This window comes from Nicotiana tomentosiformis, chromosome 4, assembly GCF_000390325.3.
Source record: "Nicotiana tomentosiformis chromosome 4, ASM39032v3, whole genome shotgun sequence".
In the NCBI taxonomy this organism is placed as follows: Eukaryota; Viridiplantae; Streptophyta; class Magnoliopsida; order Solanales; family Solanaceae; genus Nicotiana; species Nicotiana tomentosiformis.
Window position 1 is genome coordinate 64,370,965 of NC_090815.1, and position 23,342 is coordinate 64,394,306.

The 23,342-nt window shown below is 40.8% G+C and overlaps 1 protein-coding gene across 1 annotated transcript; it reads left to right on the forward strand.

The window, feature by feature from the left end:
- The first annotated feature begins 570 nt into the window (after window positions 1-570).
- LOC138909821 (uncharacterized) lies at window positions 571-1,252 on the forward strand. The gene is made up of 2 exons (XM_070201038.1): window positions 571-852; window positions 977-1,252. The coding sequence occupies exons 1-2, from the start codon at window positions 571-573 to the stop codon at window positions 1,250-1,252; spliced, it is 558 nt and encodes a 185-aa protein (XP_070057139.1).
- Window positions 1,253-23,342: the final 22,090 nt, after the last annotated feature.

A 23,342-nucleotide genomic window follows, 5' to 3' on the forward strand; every position in this document is an offset into this window, starting at 1 on the left:
AATTCCGCTACAAGGCCCAAATAGAACCGCATCGGGTGTGCGTATAACCAACAAATCACAACCCCTCGTAGCATAGAAGAGTAACACATAGAACATATTAGAACATGAACAAGCTCAACTCCAACCGAATGGCACACCCCTCTACACTGACATATCTGAGTCAATAAATTCGACTCAGTATGGAATACACATCCTCCTTGGGTATACCAATGGGCCGCCAACTCAACCTCGGTCATCCCCAAATGGATAAATGGCCTTCCAAAAGTCCATAATGACCTAACCATAGCACGTACGACTATCTAGATAACTTTGGCCTCATCTTCACAATCTGTAACCCAAAATAATCTGCTTCTGAGAACTCCCAGTCTCCGAATCCATAGAACACATGAATCACCATTGCCGATCCCAACTCCACCACCCGAATGTCTAACACATTTCTAATACATAATACTCCCAACGAGAAATACCTCTATAATTCTTCCATGCCACATAGCAAAATCAAAACATCAGTAGTCGATCAACCGTGAGGCTCACACTTCTAGGTATTCCGTGTACCCAAGCACTACAAAGATGTATCAAGATATTAAGGAAGTCTATTGGTGTAATGATATGAAGAGGAATGTAGCGGACTTCGTGGCAAGATGCCCAAACTATCAACAAGTAAAGGCCGAACTTCAAAGGCCTGGTGGGTTGGCACAGAACATAGAAATTCTAATGTGGAAATGGGAAATGATCAATATGGGCTTTGTGGTAGTAATACTTCACACTTGTTGCAAGTTCAACTCGATTTCGGTGATTGAGGACCGACACAACAGAACAATATGCTCAGCTGTATATCAAGAAAATAGTCAGGTTCCATGGCACTCCAGTTTCTATTATCTCCGATCGAGGAGCGCAGTTCATAGCTAATTTTTGGAAGACATTTCAGCAAGGGTTGGGCACCCAGGTGAATCTTAGTACAACTTTCCATCCATAGACCGATGAGCAAGTAGAGCATACCATTTTGATGCATGAGGATATATTGCGCGCTTGTGTTATTGACTTCAAGGGTAGCTGGGATAATCATTTGCCACTCATCGAATTTACCTACAACAATAGTTATCATGCTAGTATTCATATGGCGTCATTTGAGGCTCTATATTGTTGGAGATGTAGATCTCCCATTGGGTGGTTCGAGATTGGAGAAGCAGAGTTGATAGGGCTAGACCTTGTGCATCAGGCTATAGAGAAGGTTAAGATCATTAAGGAATAATTTAAAGCTACCCAGAATCGTCAGAAGTCCTATTCGAATGTACGTCGTAGTGATTTAGAGTTCCAAGAGGATGATTGGGTATTCTTGAAAGTTTCCCCCATGAAAGGTGTAATGCGGTTTGGTAAGAAAGGGAAATTGAGTCTGAGGTATGTCAGACCATACAAAATTATTCAGAGGATTGGTCAGGTGGCTTACATGCTAGAACTACCTCCGGAGATGTCCTTAGTACACCCAGTGTTTCATGTATTCATACTAAAAAAGGTGGTTGGAGATATGTCGGTTATTGTTCCGGTTGAGACTATAGAGGTTAATGAGGAATTGACCTATGAAGAGATTCTAGTTTCCATTCTTGATAGGTAAGTCCGAAAGCTGAGAAACAAAGAGATTGCCTCCGTGAAAGTGCTATGGTGAAACCAACAGGTCGAAGAGGCCATCTGGGAAGACGAGGAAGAAATGAAGAAGAAGTATCCTTATTTGTTTAAATAGCTATGTAGTTGTGTCCTGAAAATGTTAAAAGCTAAATTTCTACAAATTTTTATTTTTTTTTAAAATATATTACTAGGTTATTCACTAGTAGCTGATATATATAATAAGTCCCAAACTGGGACAAAGTTACACACTGTTCAGGTAAAAGAAAAATAATGAAATAGAGTAGGACAATTGCTATTGCTACTAAATACAATGTAGCAGTAGCATAACGATAAATACAAATACTAAGATAATAATTTGAAACATCCAATTGTTGCTGAAGCCGATGAATTCACACACCAGTTCTAAACAATCCCTGATATCTTCCAAAAAATTCTTGAAACATCCATGTTGAACTGATGGCTTCTGGCTTCTGAGAAATCTGGTGTATTGTGTTGATTTTTGCTGCTTGGAACTGGTGAGTGAACTATTCAGGCTTGCTAAGTTTGGTCTCCTGGGATTGTTCAGCTGGGACTCTACAGTGGCAGATTGCAGGAAATACACCTGCTGCAGCTGAGTTGAGGAGCTTTGTGCTAACTGTTAATGGCTTGGATTTTTGAGGGTTGAGATCCTGTGATGTTCCTTGTTGATCAATTCCTTAGTATTTGTGTAGTTGTTATGACCTTGAAAATTGTGGATTCTTGCCGCAGGTTGATGTGAATTTGGGGCTTGGTCAAGAATGAGTTAGCATATCGAATTGCATTTTCTAGTATTCAACATAATGAGCACACACGGTGCTAATACCACACATCGAATGCCTTCCCATACTATGAGTATGCCTAATGTTCCTGCAAAAAGAAGAAATAAGGTTAGTGTTAAAACTGGCCTCCTTTCCTCTCCCTGATGTGCTTGGTTATGGTGTACGCCCTTTCTTCTACTGCTGTCATTTCTCCACCACATTAAATGTTGGATGGAATTTAACTGCTATATGGTGCACAGGTTGCCAATTATTCTATTCATGGTAAATTGGACAATTAGGTCTGCTCCCCGGAGTTCATATTTTTCAACCATAACCGTGTGATGAATTGGAAGTATAGTCAAGCTGTGGTGATATGATGATCCTTGTGGTTTTCTTGTGTCTGAAAGTAGGTGTGCCAAGAAGAGCCTGCTGAACCTGACCTCTGATGAGATTAGGAAGAGATCGAGTGGACTGATAAATGGTTATGGTTGACAGATTGTGGCTAAGCTTTGACAAAGAATCAGTTGGGCAATTGGCTTCCCTGTACACATGTGAGAAACAGGTTTTCTGACACTGTTGTAGTAGGTTATGCAGCTTCTGCACTTATATCTGTAGTGTCCAAGGTGGCTCACCATCACTGCTGAGCCAATGAACCAATAGTATTGAATCTGCTTCCAAGTGTATTTTGGTAAAACCATTGGCAATACACCATTTAACACCTAAAATAGCTGCTACTGTTTCTGCTGAATTGTTGGTGCCTTCACCTAAGGGACATGCTAAGGCATGAATGAACTCACCATAACTTCCTCTGATAATAGCTCCAGCTACAGTGTGCCCAGGATTTGGTAGAGCACTACCATCACTGTTAATTTTGACAAATCCAATGTCAGGTCTTGACCAAACTACCTTTTTGATAAAGGTATGATGTTGAATATTTTCAATGTAGCCATAGAGTTCGGTCTAGTTGAGTGGCCATTTTATAGTGGGGTAGTTGGTTATTAGTAGCAAATGAATGTCATCATCTATAGAGTAGAGTACTCTAGTGAAGGAAGATGTTTTAGCACAATATTTTACCCTACACCTATTTTTCCACATATTCCATGAAATGATGATAGGCAGAGTGTCAAGGATCAATATTTGTACTTCATTTAATCTCTTCAGGAGCCACTATTTCATGAGTAGCCTTAGAGTTAGGTCTTCAGTTTGGGCACCAGCAGGTCCTCAATGTTTTCTCTAAACCTATTTGGCAAAGTGACCATTACCGAAGATGTGGTCAACAGTATTTGTTGCTGGTGTGTTGCAGCACACACATCTAGTTACAGTAGGGTTGCTGAATAGAAGGACCTTGTCCTCTATTGGTAGATTATTTATGATGGCCCTCCATACAGAAAAGGATCATTCGAAGGGTATCTTTTTGTGCCAAGTTAGTTTATTGGTGAGATTAGGTTGCTTCTTTATTCTGATAACCTCCTAGGCAGATGCGCAGGTGAACTTTCCTGTGACATTGGGGATCCAAATAGCCTTATCCAAGGCAGCATGTCTATAGTGAATAGGAGTGTGCATGATGTCTGTAATTTTGTGAGTAGGAGCAACTCCACTCAATTTTTGCAAACACCATTGGCCATTTTCCCAAAAATGTGAGACTGTGATGTTGCCTAGCATAGGTCCTCCATTTCTAAAATAAGCATGAGGACCAGTGCCTAGCAATTTGTCCCACCAGAAGCTGAAATTGCTAGAGTGGAGCCTCCATCTGCTGTTGTCTTCAACTTTCTTCCTGTTCATCGTCATTCTTTTCCATATTTGTGATTGCTCAGAGTTCTATTTTTTTAAATAGGGTTAGATCTCTGATAGTATTTTGCCCTCAAGAAGTTGCTCCACAATGATGGTTTAGTTCTGAACAACCACCATTGTTTGAACTCCATTGATTTGCAAATATCTTCTATAGACCTAAATGAACTTCCTCCTTCTTCATGTGGCTATGACAGTTTCTTCCATGAAGCCCAATGCTACTTGTTTTAATCTTTTTCTATGCTCCAAAAGAAATTTACTGCTAGCTTTTCTATATGCTTCATTACACTCTTTGGAGGTGAGACAGCTGAAAGGAGATGGACAAGAAGAGATTGCAGAATATATCTAATCAAAGTTGCTCTTCCTCCATAATACATCATCTTGCTTTGCCAACCTTTGATTCTGCTCACTAATTTGTCCACAAGGTCGTTGAAGTGGACAATTCTCTTTCTTCCAATGTAGAGGGGGCAGCCCAAGAAGGTAAGAAGGGATTCCTTATTAATTAAACTTGTCACATCTTGCACCCTTCTAACAGTAGATGGGAATGCACAAGGAGAAGTCATAAAATGACTTTTGTGCCTATTGATCTGTTGGCCTGAGATGTCTTCATAATTATCCAAAATTCTCATGATCTTTTGAAGCGATGTTCTACCTCTAAATGTGAATATTATTATGTCATTTGCAAAGCTCAGATGGTTGATTTGTGGCCCCCTCTTATCCATGTAAAAGCCATTAAAAACTGATCATGACTAAGCATATTGAGCATTTTGGATAGGAGTTTTGCTCCTATGATGAAGAGTGTTGGGGACAATGGATCCCCTTGATTCAATCCTCTAGTAGATTTGAAGAAGCCAAACCTAGTTCAATTAACAATAACTAAGTATCAGTTATTGGACATGGTTCTCCAGATCATATAAATAAAGAGCTCATTAAATCTCATTCTCCTCATCATGATACAAGTATAACTCCAGGATACTCTGTCACAGGCCTTTGCCATATCTAACTTGATAACTATATTAGATCCTTTATTTGGCATTTTTGATTCCCTTCATAATTTTTTGAGCTAGCATTATGTTCTCAAATATGCTTCTTCCTTTAACAAACCCAGATTGGTTGGATGAAATGATTCTGGGAAGAATGTGGCCCAATATGGAATACAAGACCTCAGAAATGACTTTGTTGACAAAGTTGCTTAAGCTGGTGGGCCTGAACTCAGTTAAGGAATTATAGAATTCAACTTTAGCCAGCAATACTAGACAGGCATTGATCGTATATTTGGGCATGGTGTATCCTCCAAGGAAAGTTAGGACCACATTTAGTAGGTCAGTCTTGATCACCTCCAAGTAGACTTGGAAAAACATGCCATCCATGCCATCAGGGCCTGCTGCACTTTTAGGTCTCGTGGAAAAAATTACTTGCTTCAGTTCAGAGATGGTAGGGTCCTGTGTTAGAGTAGCATTGTCTTCTGTAGAGATCATATGAGAAATACATGATAGCAGGTCTTCCCTGATAACTCACCCAGGATCTGAAAATAGCTGATGATAGTATTCACAAGCAGCATCTCCAATATTTTCATCACCTTGAACCCATTCTCCATCTGCATCTTTGATCTTGTGAATGAACATTTTCCTTCTTCTTCCTCTCATTAAGATGTGGAAATAACTTATATTAGCATCCCTATCCTTGAACCAGTGCAGTTGAGTCTTTTGTTTTAGACTACTCTCCTCCAATTTTATTTATCTAATATATTTTGTAGTTAACTCTTGAAGTTTTGTTCTGTCAGCTACTTGATTAGATTGAGCCCAAATCATTTCTGCTTGCTTCACTTGTTCCACATATTCCTTGGATTTTTGGAAAATATCTCCATACTCTTGCCTAGACCAAGTACTAAATGCATTTGATAAAGCATTGAGCTTCTGATGGAAAATCCACATACCATTCACCTGCACTTCCTGGTTCCATACCTCAGTAACTAAAGGCGTGAAGCCTTCATGATCGATCCAACAATCGAGGAATTTCAAACACCTCTTGCTATTGTCCTACCTTATATTTAGTTCCATAAGTAGTGGATTATGGTCTGAACCTGTAGAGGCTAGGTGTGTAATTATGGTAGCACGGAGGGAGGAAAGCAAGTGATCATTAACAAGATGCCTGTCAAGTCTCTTCCACACAATAGAACACTGCCCTTTGCCATTGGACCAGGTGCATCTTGATCCAGAATAGCCTAGATCATGAAGCCCACACTCTTCAATCACACTAATAAAGTCCATGCTTTTGTTAATATGATAGGGAATGCAACCAATCTTCTCAGCAGCAGAAGCAATCACATTGAAGTCACCTATAACACACCATGGTACAGTGCATACCATGGATTTCTACCTCAAGAGATCCCAGAGAGGTCTTCTAAGGACAATTTTGCATTTGGCATAAATAATAGCGATATGGAACACATCTCCCACTTCTACATGCTTCAACTCCATGGTAAGATGTTGTTCATCATGGTCCAAGACAGTACTATTGAAGTCATTATCCCTGAAAACCCAGATTTTGTTGTTTATGTTTGAGGCTGAGTGGTCCATGGATAATTGGATTCTATATAGGTTGATATGGCTGTTGTCTAGAAAGGGTTCCAGAACATAAATGAAGGATAATTTATGAAGTTGTTTCAAGGTTTTGAGTATTTCAAGTGCACCAACAGTTCTGACGCCTCTAGCATTCCAAATGATTGTACTAATCATTAAAGATATTTTGTTTTTTTTTAAATTTTGGTGGAGCTTTAAAACTGGTGCCTTTGCTTCTCGTGAGGTAGTGAGGTGGTTTGACTCTGGGAGATAGACCTTTGTTATCAACAATGCTGTTAGTTTTTTAGGTACCTTTAATTGCAGTAAGGAGCTGATTGCATGTATCATCTCCTTCTAAGTCTTCACTATGCTCATCATCAGTTTCATCCTCAAAAGCTACATCATCCTCAGACCTGCTTGCTCAGATTGAGGTGAGGGTGCTACATATGGTATTGTTCCTACATCCTTGACAATTGTCTCCTTTTATTTTGACTGGGATTTGATTTGGCTGTGGAATTAACAGATTGCACAACCATAGGTTCCTTGCCTTTGTCAATTGTACTCCCATGAGCTTCATCATTAAAACTAGAATTCTGACACACCACATTCCCTGGTTTATCCTGAGTATCAACAGTGGTAGCATGAGGTATATGGTCCATCCCAAGGTTAGAAGGTGCCAAGGCACACTCATGCAAAACATGAGGAACACCCAACCCCTTTGGATCCCCAACCTGAACTATGGTTTCCTCCTGACCAATCACCTTTCCTCCAATAACTTCTTCAATATGAAGGGGTGTGGGATTGATAATTACATTTTGATTCTGATCACCAGGTTTCTCCACCCTCTCCAGAACAACTGGAGGGATTCTTTGTGGATTAGGCATCGTACCTGAGGTCTGGTGGACTTGTGGTACTTGGTCCTCTTCTGCCTAGTTCCTCCTTTGTTTGTTTCTCTGTTGTTTGCTTCTTATATTCACACCTCTAAGGCTCTTCTTCCTTTGAGTTTGCCAATGATCTTTTGGATAGTTATCCCTTGTTGTTGGTTTTTCTGTTGCTATATGAATGATACCTCCAGTTTGATCCTTATTTTGGTCCAAAGTAACCTAATTTTGCTTAGAGCTTTGTCCTTTGTCTTGCATTTGTGTGGTTTGATTCGGTAACTTCTATGAACCTGTGCTTCCAATGTTCTTATTGTTGTGAAGATTCTTAGCCTTACCTGATATTTCATCTTCCTGTTTCTTACTCTCCTCTTCTCTTATTTTAACAGTGCAATGATGAATAAGGTGGCCAGATGTTTGCAGTGCATACAATAATTGGGTAGGTCTTCATATACAACTTCTAGGCATTGGCCACCTCCATTGACATCTTAGTCTTCATCAAAACCAAGCCAGACATGATGAGGTCTTTGTTTGGTTAAATCAATCTGCACTTTCACTTTGGTAACACTTCCCCTAGTTTTTGGCATAGAAGCAAGATCAAGGTGTAAAACTCTACCCATAGGGGACAGTAAGACTGTTAGCACCTCCATATAATAGAAATACCAGGGGAGTTATGGAATTGTCATCTATGCAGGTACAATTAATGAGTCCTCGTTAGGCTTGAAGTTTGGGGTCCATGCTTCTAACTCCGTTCTTTGGCCCTGAATAAACATGAATTATTTTTTCCATATAGTAGTGTGATCATACTCATTGTCAATATCAATGTAGACAGTTCTGGCATTGAAATGTGCAATTTTGACTCCTCCTATGAGCCCTGATTGTGCTATGAAACTTCTTCTTATGAATTCCATTCTTGGCATGGTATTATAAAATTTTCCTATGGTTGTGTATTGACATCTTCTAGCCAATGTGACCCTGTAATCCTTTCTAGTGAATATGATAGCTGATTGACCTTGTCTGGTGGTAATCTTGGGAGGGGTGAAGCTAATTGGGTTTGTTTTGATAGCCTGCCTAGCTCTCAATTTGGCTGCTAAAGAATGTGTGACAGTAGGTGGTGGTGGTGCAGGAATGTTTGCAGGTTTTTTGACTTGGGAGTTGGTTCCTTTTGGTGGTTGGCTTGTGTTAGTGGTGGTCTGGTGTTGGTTTGTAGATGCCTTTGGGTTATGAATAGATGTAGGTTTGTCAAAGTTGGTAGATATCTTAGGAAAATTTAGTGGTGGTGTTATCTTAGTGGGTGGATGCTGTGTTTGATCAGATATACACGCAGTTAATTCCAGGTCATAGTTAGGAATATGAGCTGCAGAAACATCACCTGAATAAAGTAATGTTGTTGATGAAGGGATTGGATTTTTCTGATTAGCACTAGCTGGTTTGAAAGTCATCTCCTTATCAACAGGAGAGTGCTCAAGTGATGCTTGAATATCTGAAGGAGTAGGAACACCACGGTCATTCAGCATGGTAGTGGCAGTGGCAGCAGTTAGTTGAGCTCCAAGGTTGTCAAAATGTGATTGAAGAAAGGTTGTACTATATGACAATCAGCAGCATTGAGGTGGTCTAACTAGGTGTTTTGTGGAGAGTGCTTTGCATGATTGTTCTTTTTCTGACTTGATTATTGCCATGTGACTTGACGATTGTGCGACTTAGAAAGTTTGTTTTGTTGAACATTGTATTGTCCAACAATTCGCCCAGTGGAATTGGTTGATGCATTTCGTCGAACCGGTGGGGCATCCAAATCTGTAGGGGTTGTTTTCTTTAATGTTGTGGTTGTAGGCTTTGTAGAATTGTTTGATGAATTGTTTTCTATTCTCATCTCATTGACAGGAATCTATTATCCATCGTTTCCATCACTTTGAACCGTCAAATCATCATTTCTGACCATCCCGAGCTCGGTCGAGTGTTGTAGAGAATCAATATTATTAATGGTGGTGTTGGATTCAGTTGATTGTTAGGTAAATGGTGAATCTTGAGCTTGAGTATCCTTTCCATTGATTGGAATTGCCAGAGTTGATCCAGAATCGACCTAGATATTATCGCTTGAACCCAGGTGATTAGGTGCTATAGTAACCGTGTCAATATTTTTGATAATTGCAGCAGCTGGGGAGTTACTTTGTAATGAAATTAATTGGATAGTATGCGCAGTATCTATAGGGTTATTTTGTGACAGGTCCGGTAGTTTTTGGCCACCGGAAATTGGAACGGATGCCATAAAGGCATGGAAAGTCAACTGTAGAAGGCAATCGCTAGAGTTGAAAGTGGCAATTTGTGCAAATGGCCCAATTAGCTCAAATTGTTTTTCCACAAATTATGCTTCCCTTTTACAGCTTATGTTAAGGATACTCCTTTTTGGTAATGTAATGTTTATGGCATTATGGCCGGTGTTGTTTCCATGTTGTTTTACATCGTTATGTTAAGGTTATGCAATTAGGACTGGTTTTGGGATTCTCTGCCATGTGGATAGGCCCAATTACAATGGAGACTCTGGCAAACTTTTTGGAAATTTAGGGAGTTAGTCAAATTTAGAACTGCTGGTGTGTGAAGTAATAGTTAGGTCACATTGGATGCTAATGGCATAATTTGACCCTCATTCGAGAATGAATGATCCTAAGCGGGGGAGGATGTAAGGCCCCGTAAAATTTCACCTAAAACCTGAAGTTTTGTGGTGCCGAGGTAGGCTATATACCACACCCGAAAAGACCATAACCAAGGTGCAATCAATAATTCAACACCCCAATAACCATCTCGCTCGAATTCAGCTACAAGGCCCAAATAGAACCGCACCGGGTACAGACATTTCGGATTGAACAGAGAATTGCAGTGTTGAAGAAAAATTATTGCAGAACAGGATGTTTCTACGGTCTATTATGCGACCGAAGAACTGATCTGTAGACCACAGATCTGCCGCAGAGTAAAGCTGAGAAATGGGACAATTTTGGAGGTTGTTTTGTGGTCAACTATGCGACTGCATAATCGTTTTGCGGGCCGCATATCCATCGCAGAACCAGCATAAAGATATTTGGAAGGGGATTTTGTGGTCCATTCTACGGCCGCAGAATTGATATGCGACCACAGAGTTGAGTTCGGAGGGACCATTTTCTAGTTTTAAAACCCGACCCCATTTTTATAAAACAACCTTAAGGGTTATTTTAAAAGGTTCAGACTGTTATTTTAGAGAGAGGAAAGTGGTTTAGAGTGAGAAGAAGAATTCCTAAGCTATTTGTTCATCAATCTTTGCTCAAGTCTAGAAGAATTCACAAGGATAACTCACAAGATCTTCATCCAAGAGGTAAGATTCTAGCCCTAGCCATCAATTTCGAAATCTGGGTTAGGAATAGATAATGGGGAAGAAGGTTTTGAGAATAAGAGTTGTTATTCATGCATGCACGTACTAGTAAAGGTGGTAGGGAGGTTGTGGAGTATTTGTGGGTGGCCTATTGAAGCGGGGATTGATTGTGTGGTAAAGGAATTCACCTTAGGAGGACCTTGAATCCTTAATGCACAACCTAGTGTTTGATAAAATTCTCAAATGAGCTGAAACCCCGAATATCTTCTTAATTATGGGTCAAATTTGTCATATTTCTAATAGATTAAAGTCGCTAGGATTTTCGGAACATTGTAGTGATTTACGGAAGCTCAAGCAAGGTATGTTGGCTAAACTCCTCTTGTAGAATAGATTTCCATGATGTCCTCATAAGTTGTAATTATGATTCGCTCAATTTCTTATTTCTCGTGTTCCGAACCCTTCCTAATGGATTTGACTATTCTAAAATAAATGATGTGTTAAAAGATGAATATATTACAAATGTGTTCCAAATGTTCCTATCACATCATGATTCCCTCCGAGAATGTATTGTAGTATGATCAATGTACCAAGGGTGTTGTGATTTAAAAATCATGTTTCAATTGCAAGTAAGCATGCCTAATTATGGAAGAGAAACTCAATGTGCTTAAGACTCTTGTTTGCTCATAGGTGTACTTAAAGTCTAGATTTGAAATTCTCTTATTGATGAAATCCATGGTGACATTGAATGTTACAGAGGTGAGTATCAAAATATGAAATACGACCGATGTGTCAAGAATGATATTACAATTGTTGCCACTAGTGCCAATGAAATGAATAGATGTGTGAAATATTATGAAATAATTTGTAAATTCTTTAAATAATAAATGCTTTGGGAGTATCGTTTAGTCACCGAGGAAGGGTAGGTCAAAATAACCTAACCCAAAAACTACACGTGCCGGTGTAGAAGTGATTGAGGGGTAAATCCGTGTGTTGATATGACGAGATTAGTTCCCCTTATATGGGATGAGATTGATGTATTGAAATTTTTACCCTTAAATGGGATGAGATTATTGCTAGCTAGATGTGATGTGATGTCGACCCACATGGCATTGAGATGAGACGGCTTAGCCGGTCGATCCGAGATCGGACACCATGCCACACACATGGTGATGGTGTGATTGGATGTCTCGGGGTGAGTTGGCTTAGCCGATCGGGCTGAGATTGAACTCCATGCTAAAAGCACGGTGGTATATCGGTATTAAGATCTCCCAACTTAAAAATATTGAAACTTACTTGAAATTTATCTTTCCCCTAACATGACACCTTGATACTAGTTGAGGCTCTCATTGGTTTCATGTTTCCTTATCATTTTTTTACTGCTACTCATTCGATTGTGAGGGTGTTTAGTTTTACATACTAGTACTATTACATATGTACTAACATTCCCTTTGCCGGGGGCGCTGCATCTTTAATGGATGCAAGTGGTTCCATAGCAGGCAGTATTGACCAGTGATAGCAGTACACCCTATCCTCGGCTGACTTGGTGAGCCCCACTTTATTTCGGGGTCTTGAATCTCATGTTCTCTATGTATATTGTTTTGAGGTATAGCTAGAGCCTCGTTGCCGGCACCATTATGCTACTCGTGCGTATCTATTAGAAGCTCCGTAGACATAGAGTGGGTGGTACCTTTATTTTGGGAAGTCAAATTAAAAATGTTGTATTTGTATCGTATGTTTCAACTTCTAAACTATGAATGTGTAATGTAATATATTGAGAAATCTTGAATAAAGTTCTAACGGTAACGAAATTTGGATTGTTCATCTAACTTTCTCATTGTCTAAAATTAATGAAATATATCCTCTCTTTATTCACAAGTGAGTTTGGGTTGAGGGCATTGTATAGGCTAGCCCGACCAGGTTATCTCGGTTGAGCGTCGGTCGCGCTCCCCGAGGTCGGGGCGTGACAAGCTTGGTATCAGAGCCTAAGGTTTTAAAGTGTCCTAGAATGTCTGAGAGCCCTGTCTAGTAGAGTCTTTCTTATCGGTGTGTTGTCTACCATATCTATAATTAGAAGGCTACTTGCTCATTTAGGAATAATACCCTTTTTTGATGTTCTACATCGTGCGATAGAGCTGATTGTAAGACTGTTCCTCCTGTAACTCGTACATTGCTCTAATTTTCAATATATGGCGTAGAGGAAAAAAGCAAGAACTGGCCAAAGAGCCAATGCCACCCTAAGAGTGGTAGTTGATTCTACACCTGGTGATGTGGGTGAACACCCGAGGGGTGAGGATATTCCCCCAGCTACTACACCGCCTGATTCTATTACTCCTGCTCTGACTGCACCAATCCCTACTCCTACTGAGGGTGCAGCTATTCCACCTCCAGCCCCAGTTTCCAGTCTCGGTGTTTCGGATGGAGATCTTAGGGGAGCCATACAGATGTTGGCTCAGATAGTGGCTTCCCAGGCCTAGAGAATGTTGCACCTACTTCTTCCAGTCAGCCATTGGATTCCGCTAGTTCCAGGGTGAACAAGTTTCTTTAGTTGGATCCTCCAGTGTTCACAGGTACTGATCTTGAAGAGGACCCCCCGAACTTTATTGATGAGATACATAAGACCCTCCGAGTTATGCGTGATACTGAGATAGAAGGAGTGGAGTTGGCCTCCTACCGCCTAAAAGGAGTGGCCTATTCTTGGTTTGAGATGTGGGAGGAATCCTGCGAGCAGGGGAGCCCTCCAGCAAGGTAGAGTAAGTTTGCCGATGCCTTCATGGACCACTTCTTGCCTGCCGAGAATAAGGTGGCACATGCCGCTGAGTTTGAGAGCCTGAAGCAGGGTAGCATGAGTGTGTGGGAGTACCAAATGATGTTTGCACGCCTGTCCAAGTATTCCATATACATGTTGCCCACTATGGAGGCAAGTGTGTGTCGGTTTATGCAGGGCCTCAGCCCCTTGGTTATAAATGAGGCTGCTACAACTGCCTTGAATTCTCATATGAACTATGGGAAGATGGTGGTGTTTTATCAAGCCACGGAGACCCACAAATTGAAGAATAGAATGGAGTGCAAGAGTGGCAATAAGGCCCGGTTCGCGGGCAACTTTGATGGTTCTTCCGATGGTGGTGGTGATAGGACAGCATTCATGGGAGGGTCGTCATGGCCATCCCAGTCCTTTTCTCTGTCTTCGGTCAGTGCACAGCCAGCAGGGCCCAGTCAGCAGCAGCGGAGCCATTTCAGGCCTAGTCAGGGCAACATGGGATCCTACCAGCAAGGTCGGCCTTGAGGGAGATTCCAGCAGTAGTGGAGGCCCTTATCCCCTAGGTGTGGGAAGATGCATTTTGGGGCTTGCTTCATGGACCAGCCCATATGCTATGGGTGCACTATCAGGGGTCACATTCATAGAGATTGTCGTTCGTCCCGCCAGAGTATGGATAGGGGTACGACACAGCCATCCAGTCCTGCAGCCACTACATCTGCAACACCTCCTCCAGCTTGAGGCACTCCAGCACCCGCAGGGCGTGGTGCATCTAGGGATGGTGCAAAGAGTTTAGGAGGGCCCAGCCATTTCTATGCTATGAGGGGTCGCCAGAGTTTAGAGGTTTCTCCAAATATTGTCACGGGTATATTGACTGTCCAATCTCATGATTTATATGTCCTTATTGATCCCGGTTCCACTTTGTCAAATGTCACTCCCTATGTTGCTATGGAATTTAGGATAGAACCGGAACAGCTTTATGAGTCGTTCTATGTATCTACTCTGGTTGGTGAGTCTATTATAGCCGCGCTGTTTATAGAAATTATGGTGTCATGGTGCGTGGTCGAGATACCATGTCCAATCTCATTGAATTAGGAATGGTCGATTTTGATGTAATAATTGGGATGGATTGGCTTTATTCATGTTTTGCCAAGCTTGATTGCCGAACTAGGACCGTTAGGTTTGAATTCCCAAATGATCTAGTTATTGAATGGAAGGGGGATGATGTAGTTCCGAAGGGTAGGTTTATTTCCTACCTTAAGGCCACGAAGATGATCAACAAGGGGTGTATATACCATTTGGTCTGGGTTACGGACACCATGTTGAGGCACCTACACTTGAGTCCGTCCAAGTGGTGAATGAATTTCTGGAGGTCTTTCCTGATGATGCCCCTAGGATCCCACTAGACAGGGAGATTGAGTTTGGGATTGATGTGATGCCAAGCACGCAGCCTATATCTATTCCCCTCTATAGAATGGCACCGGTAGAATTGATTGAATTGAAGGAGCAGTTGAAGGATTTGTTAGAGAAGGGTTTCATCCAGCCGAGTGTGTCGCATTGGGGCACACCGGTTCTCTTTGTAAGGAAGAAAGATGGGTCACCGAGAATGTGTATGTCATATTGGCAGCTCAACTAGGTTAAGATCAAGAATAAGTACCCACTGCCAAGGATATATGACTTGTTTGACCAATAGTAGGGTGTTAAGTACTTCTCCAAAATTGATTTAAGATCCGGGTAACACCAATTGAAGATCAGGAAGCAGAATATTCCTAAAACAGCTTTCAAGACCTGATATGGGCACTTCGAATTTGTAGTAATGTCCTTTGGGCTAACGAATGCCACGGCAGCTTTCATGGATCTTATGAATTGAGTCGTCAAGCCATTTCTTTACTCCATTGTGATAGTGTTCATTGACGATATTCTTGTATATTCACGTAGTCGAGAGGACCATGTCGATCATCTCAGGGTAGCTCTGTAGACTCTATATCAGCACAAGTTGTATGCAAAGTTTTCGAAGTGTGATTTTTGGATTAAATCTGTCACATTCTTGGGTCATGTCGTCTCCAGAGAAGGAATTAAGGTTGATCTGTAGAAGATCGCAGCTGTGAAAAATTACAAAAAGTTTGTGGACGGGTTCTCTACTCTTGCCTCTTTGTTGACTAAATTGACGTAGAAGGCAGTTAAGTTCCAATGGTCATATGCTTGTGAAAAGAGCTTCCAAGAGTTGAAATCAAGATTGACTATGGCACCGGTGTTGACCTTACCAGAGGGTATAAATGGGTTTGTATTATTTTGTGATGCTTCGAGAATCGGACTAGGGTATGCATTGATGCAACGTGGCAAGGTGATCGCTTATGCTTCTAGGCAACTCAAGAATCATGAGAAGAACTATCCAACACATGACTTAGAGTTCGTAGCGATGGTTTTTGCATTGATGATTTGGTGTCATTATTTGTATGGGGTCCATGTAGATATATTCACGGACCATACGAGCCTTCAATATATTTTCAAATAGAATGAATTGAATCTGAGGCAGAGGAGATGGTTTGAGTTAATCAAAGACTATGAATCGATATTCTCTATCATCCGGGAAAGGCTATTGTTGTGGCAGATGCTCTTAGCCGAAAATCTATGGGTATTTTGGCTCACTTGGAGGCATATCAAAGGTCGTTGGCCAAGGAGGTTCATCAGTTGGCTAGTTTGGGAGTCCGTCTTGCGGACTCTAGTGTTGGAGAAGTGGTTGTGCAAAATAGGGATGATTCATCGCTTGTTGTGGAAGTCAAGAAGAAGCAATACTATGATCCATTATTGGTATAGTTAAAGGAGGGCATTCACAAACATAAGACCATGAATTTTTCACTTGGCATGGATGATGGTACACTAAGGTACCAAGGGCGATTATGTTTTCCTAATGTAGATGGTCTCCGGGAAAGAATCATGACCGAGGCTCACACTTCTATGTATTTTGTGCACCCAGGCTCTACAAAGGTATATCATGATCTTAAGGAAGTCTACTGGTGGAATGATATGAAGAGGAATATATCGGACTTTGTGGCAAGATGCCCAAACTGTCAACAAGTAAAGGTCGAACATCAAAGGCCCGGTGGGTTGGCATAGAACATAGAAATTCTGATGTGGAAATGGGAGAGGATCAATATGGACTTTGTGGTAGGACTACCTCGTACTCCTCGCAAGTTCGACTTGATTTGGGTGATTGTGGATCGACTCACAAAATCAACACACTTCTTACCTGTTAAGGCTACCGAACAGCAGAACATTATGCTTAGTTTTATGTCAAGGAAATAGTTAGGTTGCATGGTACTCCAGTTTCTATTATCTCCGATCGAGGAGCGCAGTTCACAGCTAATTTTTGGAAGAAATTTCAGCAAGGGTTGGGCACCCAGGTGAATCTTAGTACATCTTTCCATCCACATACCGACGGGCAAGTAAAGCGGACCATTTTTACTCTTGAGGATATGTTGCGCGCTTGTGTTCTTGACATCAAGGGTAGCTGGGATGATCATCTGCCACTCATCGAATTTGCCTACAACAATAGTTATCATGTAAGTATTCAAATGGCACCGTTCGAGGCTCTATATGGTAGGAGATGTAGATCTCTTATTGGGTGGTTCGAGATTGGGGAAGCGGAGTTGATAGGGACAGACCTCTTGCATCAGGCTATGGAGAAGGTTAAGATGATTATAGAACGATTGAAAATTGCACAGAGTCGTTAGAAGTCCTATTCGGATGTATGTCGTAGGGATTTGGAGTTCCAAGGGGATGATTGGGTATTCTTGAAGGTTTCCCCCATGAAGGGTGTAATGCGGTTTGGTAAGAAAGGAAAATTGACTCCAAGGTATGTCAGACCATACAAAATCATTCAGAGGATTGGTCAGGTGGCTTACAGGCTAGAACTACCTCCAGAGATGTCCTTAGTGCACCAGTGCTTTATGTATCCATGTTGAAGAAGGTGGTGGGAGATCCGTCGCTTATTGTTCCGGTTGAGACTATAGAGATTAATAAGGAATTGACTTATGAAGAGATTCCAGTTTCCATTCTTGATAAGCAAGTCTGAAAGCTGAGAAACAAAGAGATTACCTCCGTGAAAGTGCTATGGCGAAACCAACTGGTCAAAGAGGCCATCTGGGAAGACGAGGAAGAGATGAAGAAGAAGTATCCTCATTTGTATGAATAGCTATGTAGTTGTGTCCATGAAAATGTTAAACGCTAAATTTCTACAAATTATGTTTCCCTTGTACAACTTATGTTAAGGATACTCCTTTTTGGTAATGTAATGTTTATGGCATTATCACCGGTGTCGTTTCCATATTGTTTAACATCGTTGTGTTATGGTTATGTTGTTAGGACTGGTTTTGGTATTCTCTATTAGGTGGATAAGCCCAATTACAGGGGAGACTCTAGTAAAAATTTTGGAAATTTAGGGAGTTAGTCAAATTTGGAGTTGCTGGTATGTGAATTGTCAGTTGGGCCACATTGGATGCTAATAGAGGATTTCGACTCTCATTCGAGGACGAATGATCCTAAGCGGGGGAGGATGTAAGGCCCCATAAAATTTCACCTAAAACCCGGAGTTTTATGGTGCCGAGGTAGGCTATATACCACAGTCCGAAAAGACCATAATCAAGGCGCAATCAACAATTCAACAATCCAATAACCATCTCGCTCAAATTCCTCTACAAGGTCCAAATAGAACCGCATCGGGTACGAACTATTTGGATTGAACAAAGCGTTGCAGAGTTGAAGAAAAATTATTGCAGAACAGGACGTTTCTATGGTCCATTATGCGACCGCAGAACTGATCTGCGAACCACAGATCCGCCGCAGAGTGAAGCAAAGAAAATGGCCAATTTTGGAGGTTATTATGCGGTCAACTATGCGACCTCATAATTGTTTTATGGGCCCCACATCCTACGCAGAACCAGCGTGAAGATTTTTGGAGGGAGATTTAGTGATCCATTCTGCTGCCGCACAATTGATATGCAGGCCGTAGACTGGACCAGACCAGCCCTATTTTTGGGACCGTATCTGCAGTCCATTTTACGGGCCGGAGACCTGTTCTGCGGTGCACTCTGCGACCAGAAAGTTCAATTCAGACGGACCACTTTATGGTTTTAAAATTCGACCCCATTTTTATAAAACAACCTTATGGGTCATTTTAGAAGGTTCAAACTGATATTTTAGAGAGAGGAAAGTGGACTAGAGTGAGAAGAATTCCTAAGCTATTTGTTCATAAATATTTCCTCAAGTCTGGAAATATTCCCAAGGATAACTCACAAGGTCTTCATCCAAGAGGTAAGATTCTAGCCCTAGCCTTCAATTTCGAAATTTGGGTAATGAGGAAGAAGGTTTTGAGAATAAGAGTTGTTATTCATGCATGCATGTACTAGTAAAAGTGGTAGGGAGGTTGTGGAGTATTTGTGGGTGGCCTATCGAAGTGGGGATTGATTATGGGGTAAAGGAATCCACCATAGGAGGACCTTGAAACCTTAATGCACACCTAGTACTTGATAAAATACTCAAATAAGCTGAAACCTCAAATATCTTCCTAATTATAGTTCAAATTTGTCATATTTCTAATAGATTGAAGTCGCCGGGATTTTCGAAACATTGTAGTGATTTAAGGAATCTCAAGAAAGGTATGTTGGCTAAACTCTTGTAGAATCGATTTCCATGATGTCATCATAAGTTGCAATTATGATTTGATCAATTTCTTATTTCTCATGTTCTGAACCCTTCCTAATGGATTTGATTATTCTAAAATAAGTGTTGTGTTAAAAGATAAATGTAGTCCAAATGTGTTCCAAATGTTCCTACCACATCACGATTCCCTCCGAGAATGTAATGTAGTTTGATCAATGTACCAAGGGTGTTGTGACTTTAAAATCATGTTTCAATTGCAAGTTAGCATGCCTAATTGTGGAAGAGAAACTCAATGTGCTTAAGACTCTTGTTTGCTCATAGGTGTACTTAAAGTCTAGATTTGAAATTCTCTTATTGATGATAATATATGGTGATGCTTGAATGTTATAGAGGTGAGTATGAAATATGAAATACGGCCGACGTGCCAAGAATGATATTACAATAGTGGCCACTAGTGCCAATGAAATGGATAAATGTGTGAAAGATTATGAAATGGGTTGTAAATCCTTTAAATAATAAATGCTTTTGGAGTATCATTGAGTGTAGGAGTGATTGAGGGGTAAATCCCCGTATTGATGTGATGAGATTGGTTCCCCTTATATGGGATGAGATTGATGTGTTGAGATATTTCCCCTTAAATGGGATGAGATTATTGATATCTAGATGTGATATGATGTTGACCCACACGGCATTGTGGTGAGATGGCTTTCTCGGTCGGGCCGAGATCGAACAACATGTCGCGCACATGGTGGTGTTGTGATTGGATGTCTCGGGGTGAGATGGCTTAGCTGATCGGGCTGAGATTGGACTCCGTGCTAAAAGCACGGTGGTATATCGGTACTAAAGATCTCCCAACTTAAAAATATTGAAACTTACATGAAATTTATCTTTCCCCTAACTTGACACCTTGATGTTGGTTGAGGCTCTCATTGGTTTCAAGTTTCCTTCTCATTGTTTTAATCTTACTCGTTCTATTGTGAGGGTATTTAGTTTTATATACTAGTACTATTCCATATGTACTAACGTCCCCTTTGCCAAGGGCGCTGCATCTTTAATGGATGTAGGTGGTTCCACAGCAGGCAGTATTGACCAGTGATAGCAGTACACCCTCTCCTCAGCTGACTTGGTGAGCCCCACTTCATTTTGGTGTCTTGTATCTCCTGTTCTCTACGTATATTATTTTGAGGTATAACTGTAGCCTTGTTGCCAGCACCATCATGCTACCCGTTTGTATATATTAGAGGCTCCGTTGACATAGCACGGGTGGTATCTTTGTTTTGGGAAGTCAAATTATAAATGTTTTATTTATATCAAATATTTCCACTTCTAAACTATGAATCTATAGTGTAAATATTTTGGGAAATCATGAATGAGGTTCTAATGGTAATGCAATTTGGTTTGTTCATGTAACCTTCTCATTGTCTAATTAATGAAATATATCCTCTCTTTATTCACAGGTGAGTTTGGGTAAAAGGCATTGTATAGGCTTGCCCGACCGGGTTATCTCGGTTGAGCGCCAGTCAGGCTCCCCAAGGTCAGGGCGTGACACCATAAGTCAAAACACAGTGCGCCTTCTGAAATGCGCAACCTTCTTAGGCAATACCAAGTAGTAATAGCATTCATTTTGTCATCTGATATCGTCCATGTTATCAAACAATTCATGACCTTCCCTTCAAAACTGAACCGTCACCTTGCACATGCAAATCCTAATCTCAAACCATGCACCGCCTCTTACCATACCATCATATAAAAACACGGGAACCACATTATCGACCCTGGGTCACAAGCAGCTCACACCGGTAGGAAATATCCATCTCAAACCGTGGTAGAGACCATCGAGAACTCTTAGAAACCCATTTTCACATAACCAAGCCATCAGAATTGAATCTCTCTAACTCAACCAAGCCACGCAGGTCGCCAAACCCAAGATTATTGCCACAAAACACCTGTAGAGACTCACCAAATCATAAGTACCCAAAGAATCTATCCATTACCATGTTGATCCAACCTACTACCAAGTTGTCCTATTTCACTGAGTTCCTTCTGAATTACCCTCAAGTTGACACTTCTCCTAGCCAAAACACCACGATCCTTACCCAAAGTTCACCACAAGAGATCCTATCATAAAACCACACTGCCCTAAGGCTCATAAGTCATTGTATTCCATCTTAAGCACCCCAAAAGTACCACAACCGAGACACCCACTCTGAAGAGACCTTCTGTGAATCTAAAGTTGTTTCCTTCACCTTCCTGATACTGAAATGTAGAATCCATAATGACATAGAAATACCGCAAGTCCCGACACCATCCGATGCAAATCTTAGATTCTATCCATATACAAGTCCGAAAAATTCTCAATTGCCACATATAAATCTTGATTCCATTAGAACCTTCTCGAGAGTCATCCACTCTGCTCAAATCTTAGTCGCACCGACCAAAAGGGCCAAATGACATGTGCCCCATTAGCACGAAAACACCCAAAGAAGTAATCCACTCCTCTAAGCAACCGAGTGAATCCTTTCCTTGGTACATTACATCCAGCAAGAACAACAACCCTAGACCATTTCCAAGACTCTCATATATCCATAAGGTGTAATACATCATGTATCCAGTAACTCCTTACTCACATCATCCTTAAAACCAACCTCTGTAAGTCATAACCGATCCACAAGTATGCTTCAGACTGAAACCAATACAATACGTAACTATGCAATCTAATCGCCGATGGTATACTCCCCTACTTGGCTCAAAGCCATAGAATAAAACATCTAATAACTCACACTGGCCATACTCTATTACTGCCCTGATCCCGTAGTGAGATTCAACTAAATTCCTTACAAGCTCCTGCAACAAAACCCATAAAATACTTCAAACCATCCGCTAAGCCCGCATGCATCCTCGTGACAGTCAGGTCAACTTTCTCAACCAATCCAAACTCACATCGCAACATATATAACCTAGTGGTAGAAAAATAATCCTCCACACAACATCATAAGGATCACACATCCGTAGATAACCCCACAGAAGATAACCCACCTGCTTAGCCTCAAATTGGCATCTCTCTATAACTTTCCACAGCCACAACTACTATACAATCACTTAATCTTCCTGAGTCTGAACTCATCAACAATACATGAAAATATACTTCGTTCTACAAATGAAATAACACGAAAGAATATCTCAAAAACCTTCATAACTCAAGACTGTATAACTCTTTCACAGAAATCGAGCATCCAATAGTCCCTTTCACATCTCAAGCAAACTATTCTCGTCACATTCAAACCATCTGAATACATCCCACATGTTACATCTTGTGTTTTCGTACGTAAAAGTTTCGTCGTAAGTTAATCGACGTATACTCGGGGATGAGATTATCTTGAGGTTATAAGCATTTATGCTACTTATAACAAGCGATAAGTAAGTGCCGTGAAGGTTAAAGGGTGAACGAATCAAAGAAAGTGAGTTTCGTCAAAGTTTGTTAATATGAGATAAAATACGGTCCGAGCTATAATACCCGGTATTTATGGACTAGTGCCATACAAGGTACCCATTGACCACGATAGTAGGGTACATAAAGTGTATTAAAAGTGAGTAGTATTTTGGGTAATTTGAGATAATTTTTAACTACGTGGATTATTGGTTAATGGGGGAATTAACAAGTTTATTAAAATTAATGGATAATTAATTAACAATCTTGGAATAAGACCTACCCCTCCCCAACGTGGCAGCACCCCCTTTTTATTTTATGACTCTTGAAAGAGGTGTAAAGGTGTCACACTTGAAGAAATTAGGTGACACTAAGCTAGAAATGTGGGGCCCACCTAATAGTTAAGGATAACATTCCTAATTCAAATTTATCTTCTAATCTCTTAAGAAAGGAACATAGTAACGTTCTTTCTAAGAGTTTCAGCCAAGATTCCTTACATTCTTTCTAATGTTATTTCAGCAAAAGTAACGTTC

What these genes read in the sequence shown, in the direction of transcription:
- LOC138909821 (XM_070201038.1), top strand. Translation starts at nt 571, where the DNA reads ATGTATCAAGATATTAAGGAAGTCTATTGGTGTAATGATATGAAGAGG. An exon ending in TATATCAAGAAAATAGTCAG is followed by an intron (nt 853 to 976) that starts GTTCCATGGCAC and finishes TTCCATCCATAG; the next exon opens with ACCGATGAGCAAGTAGAGCA.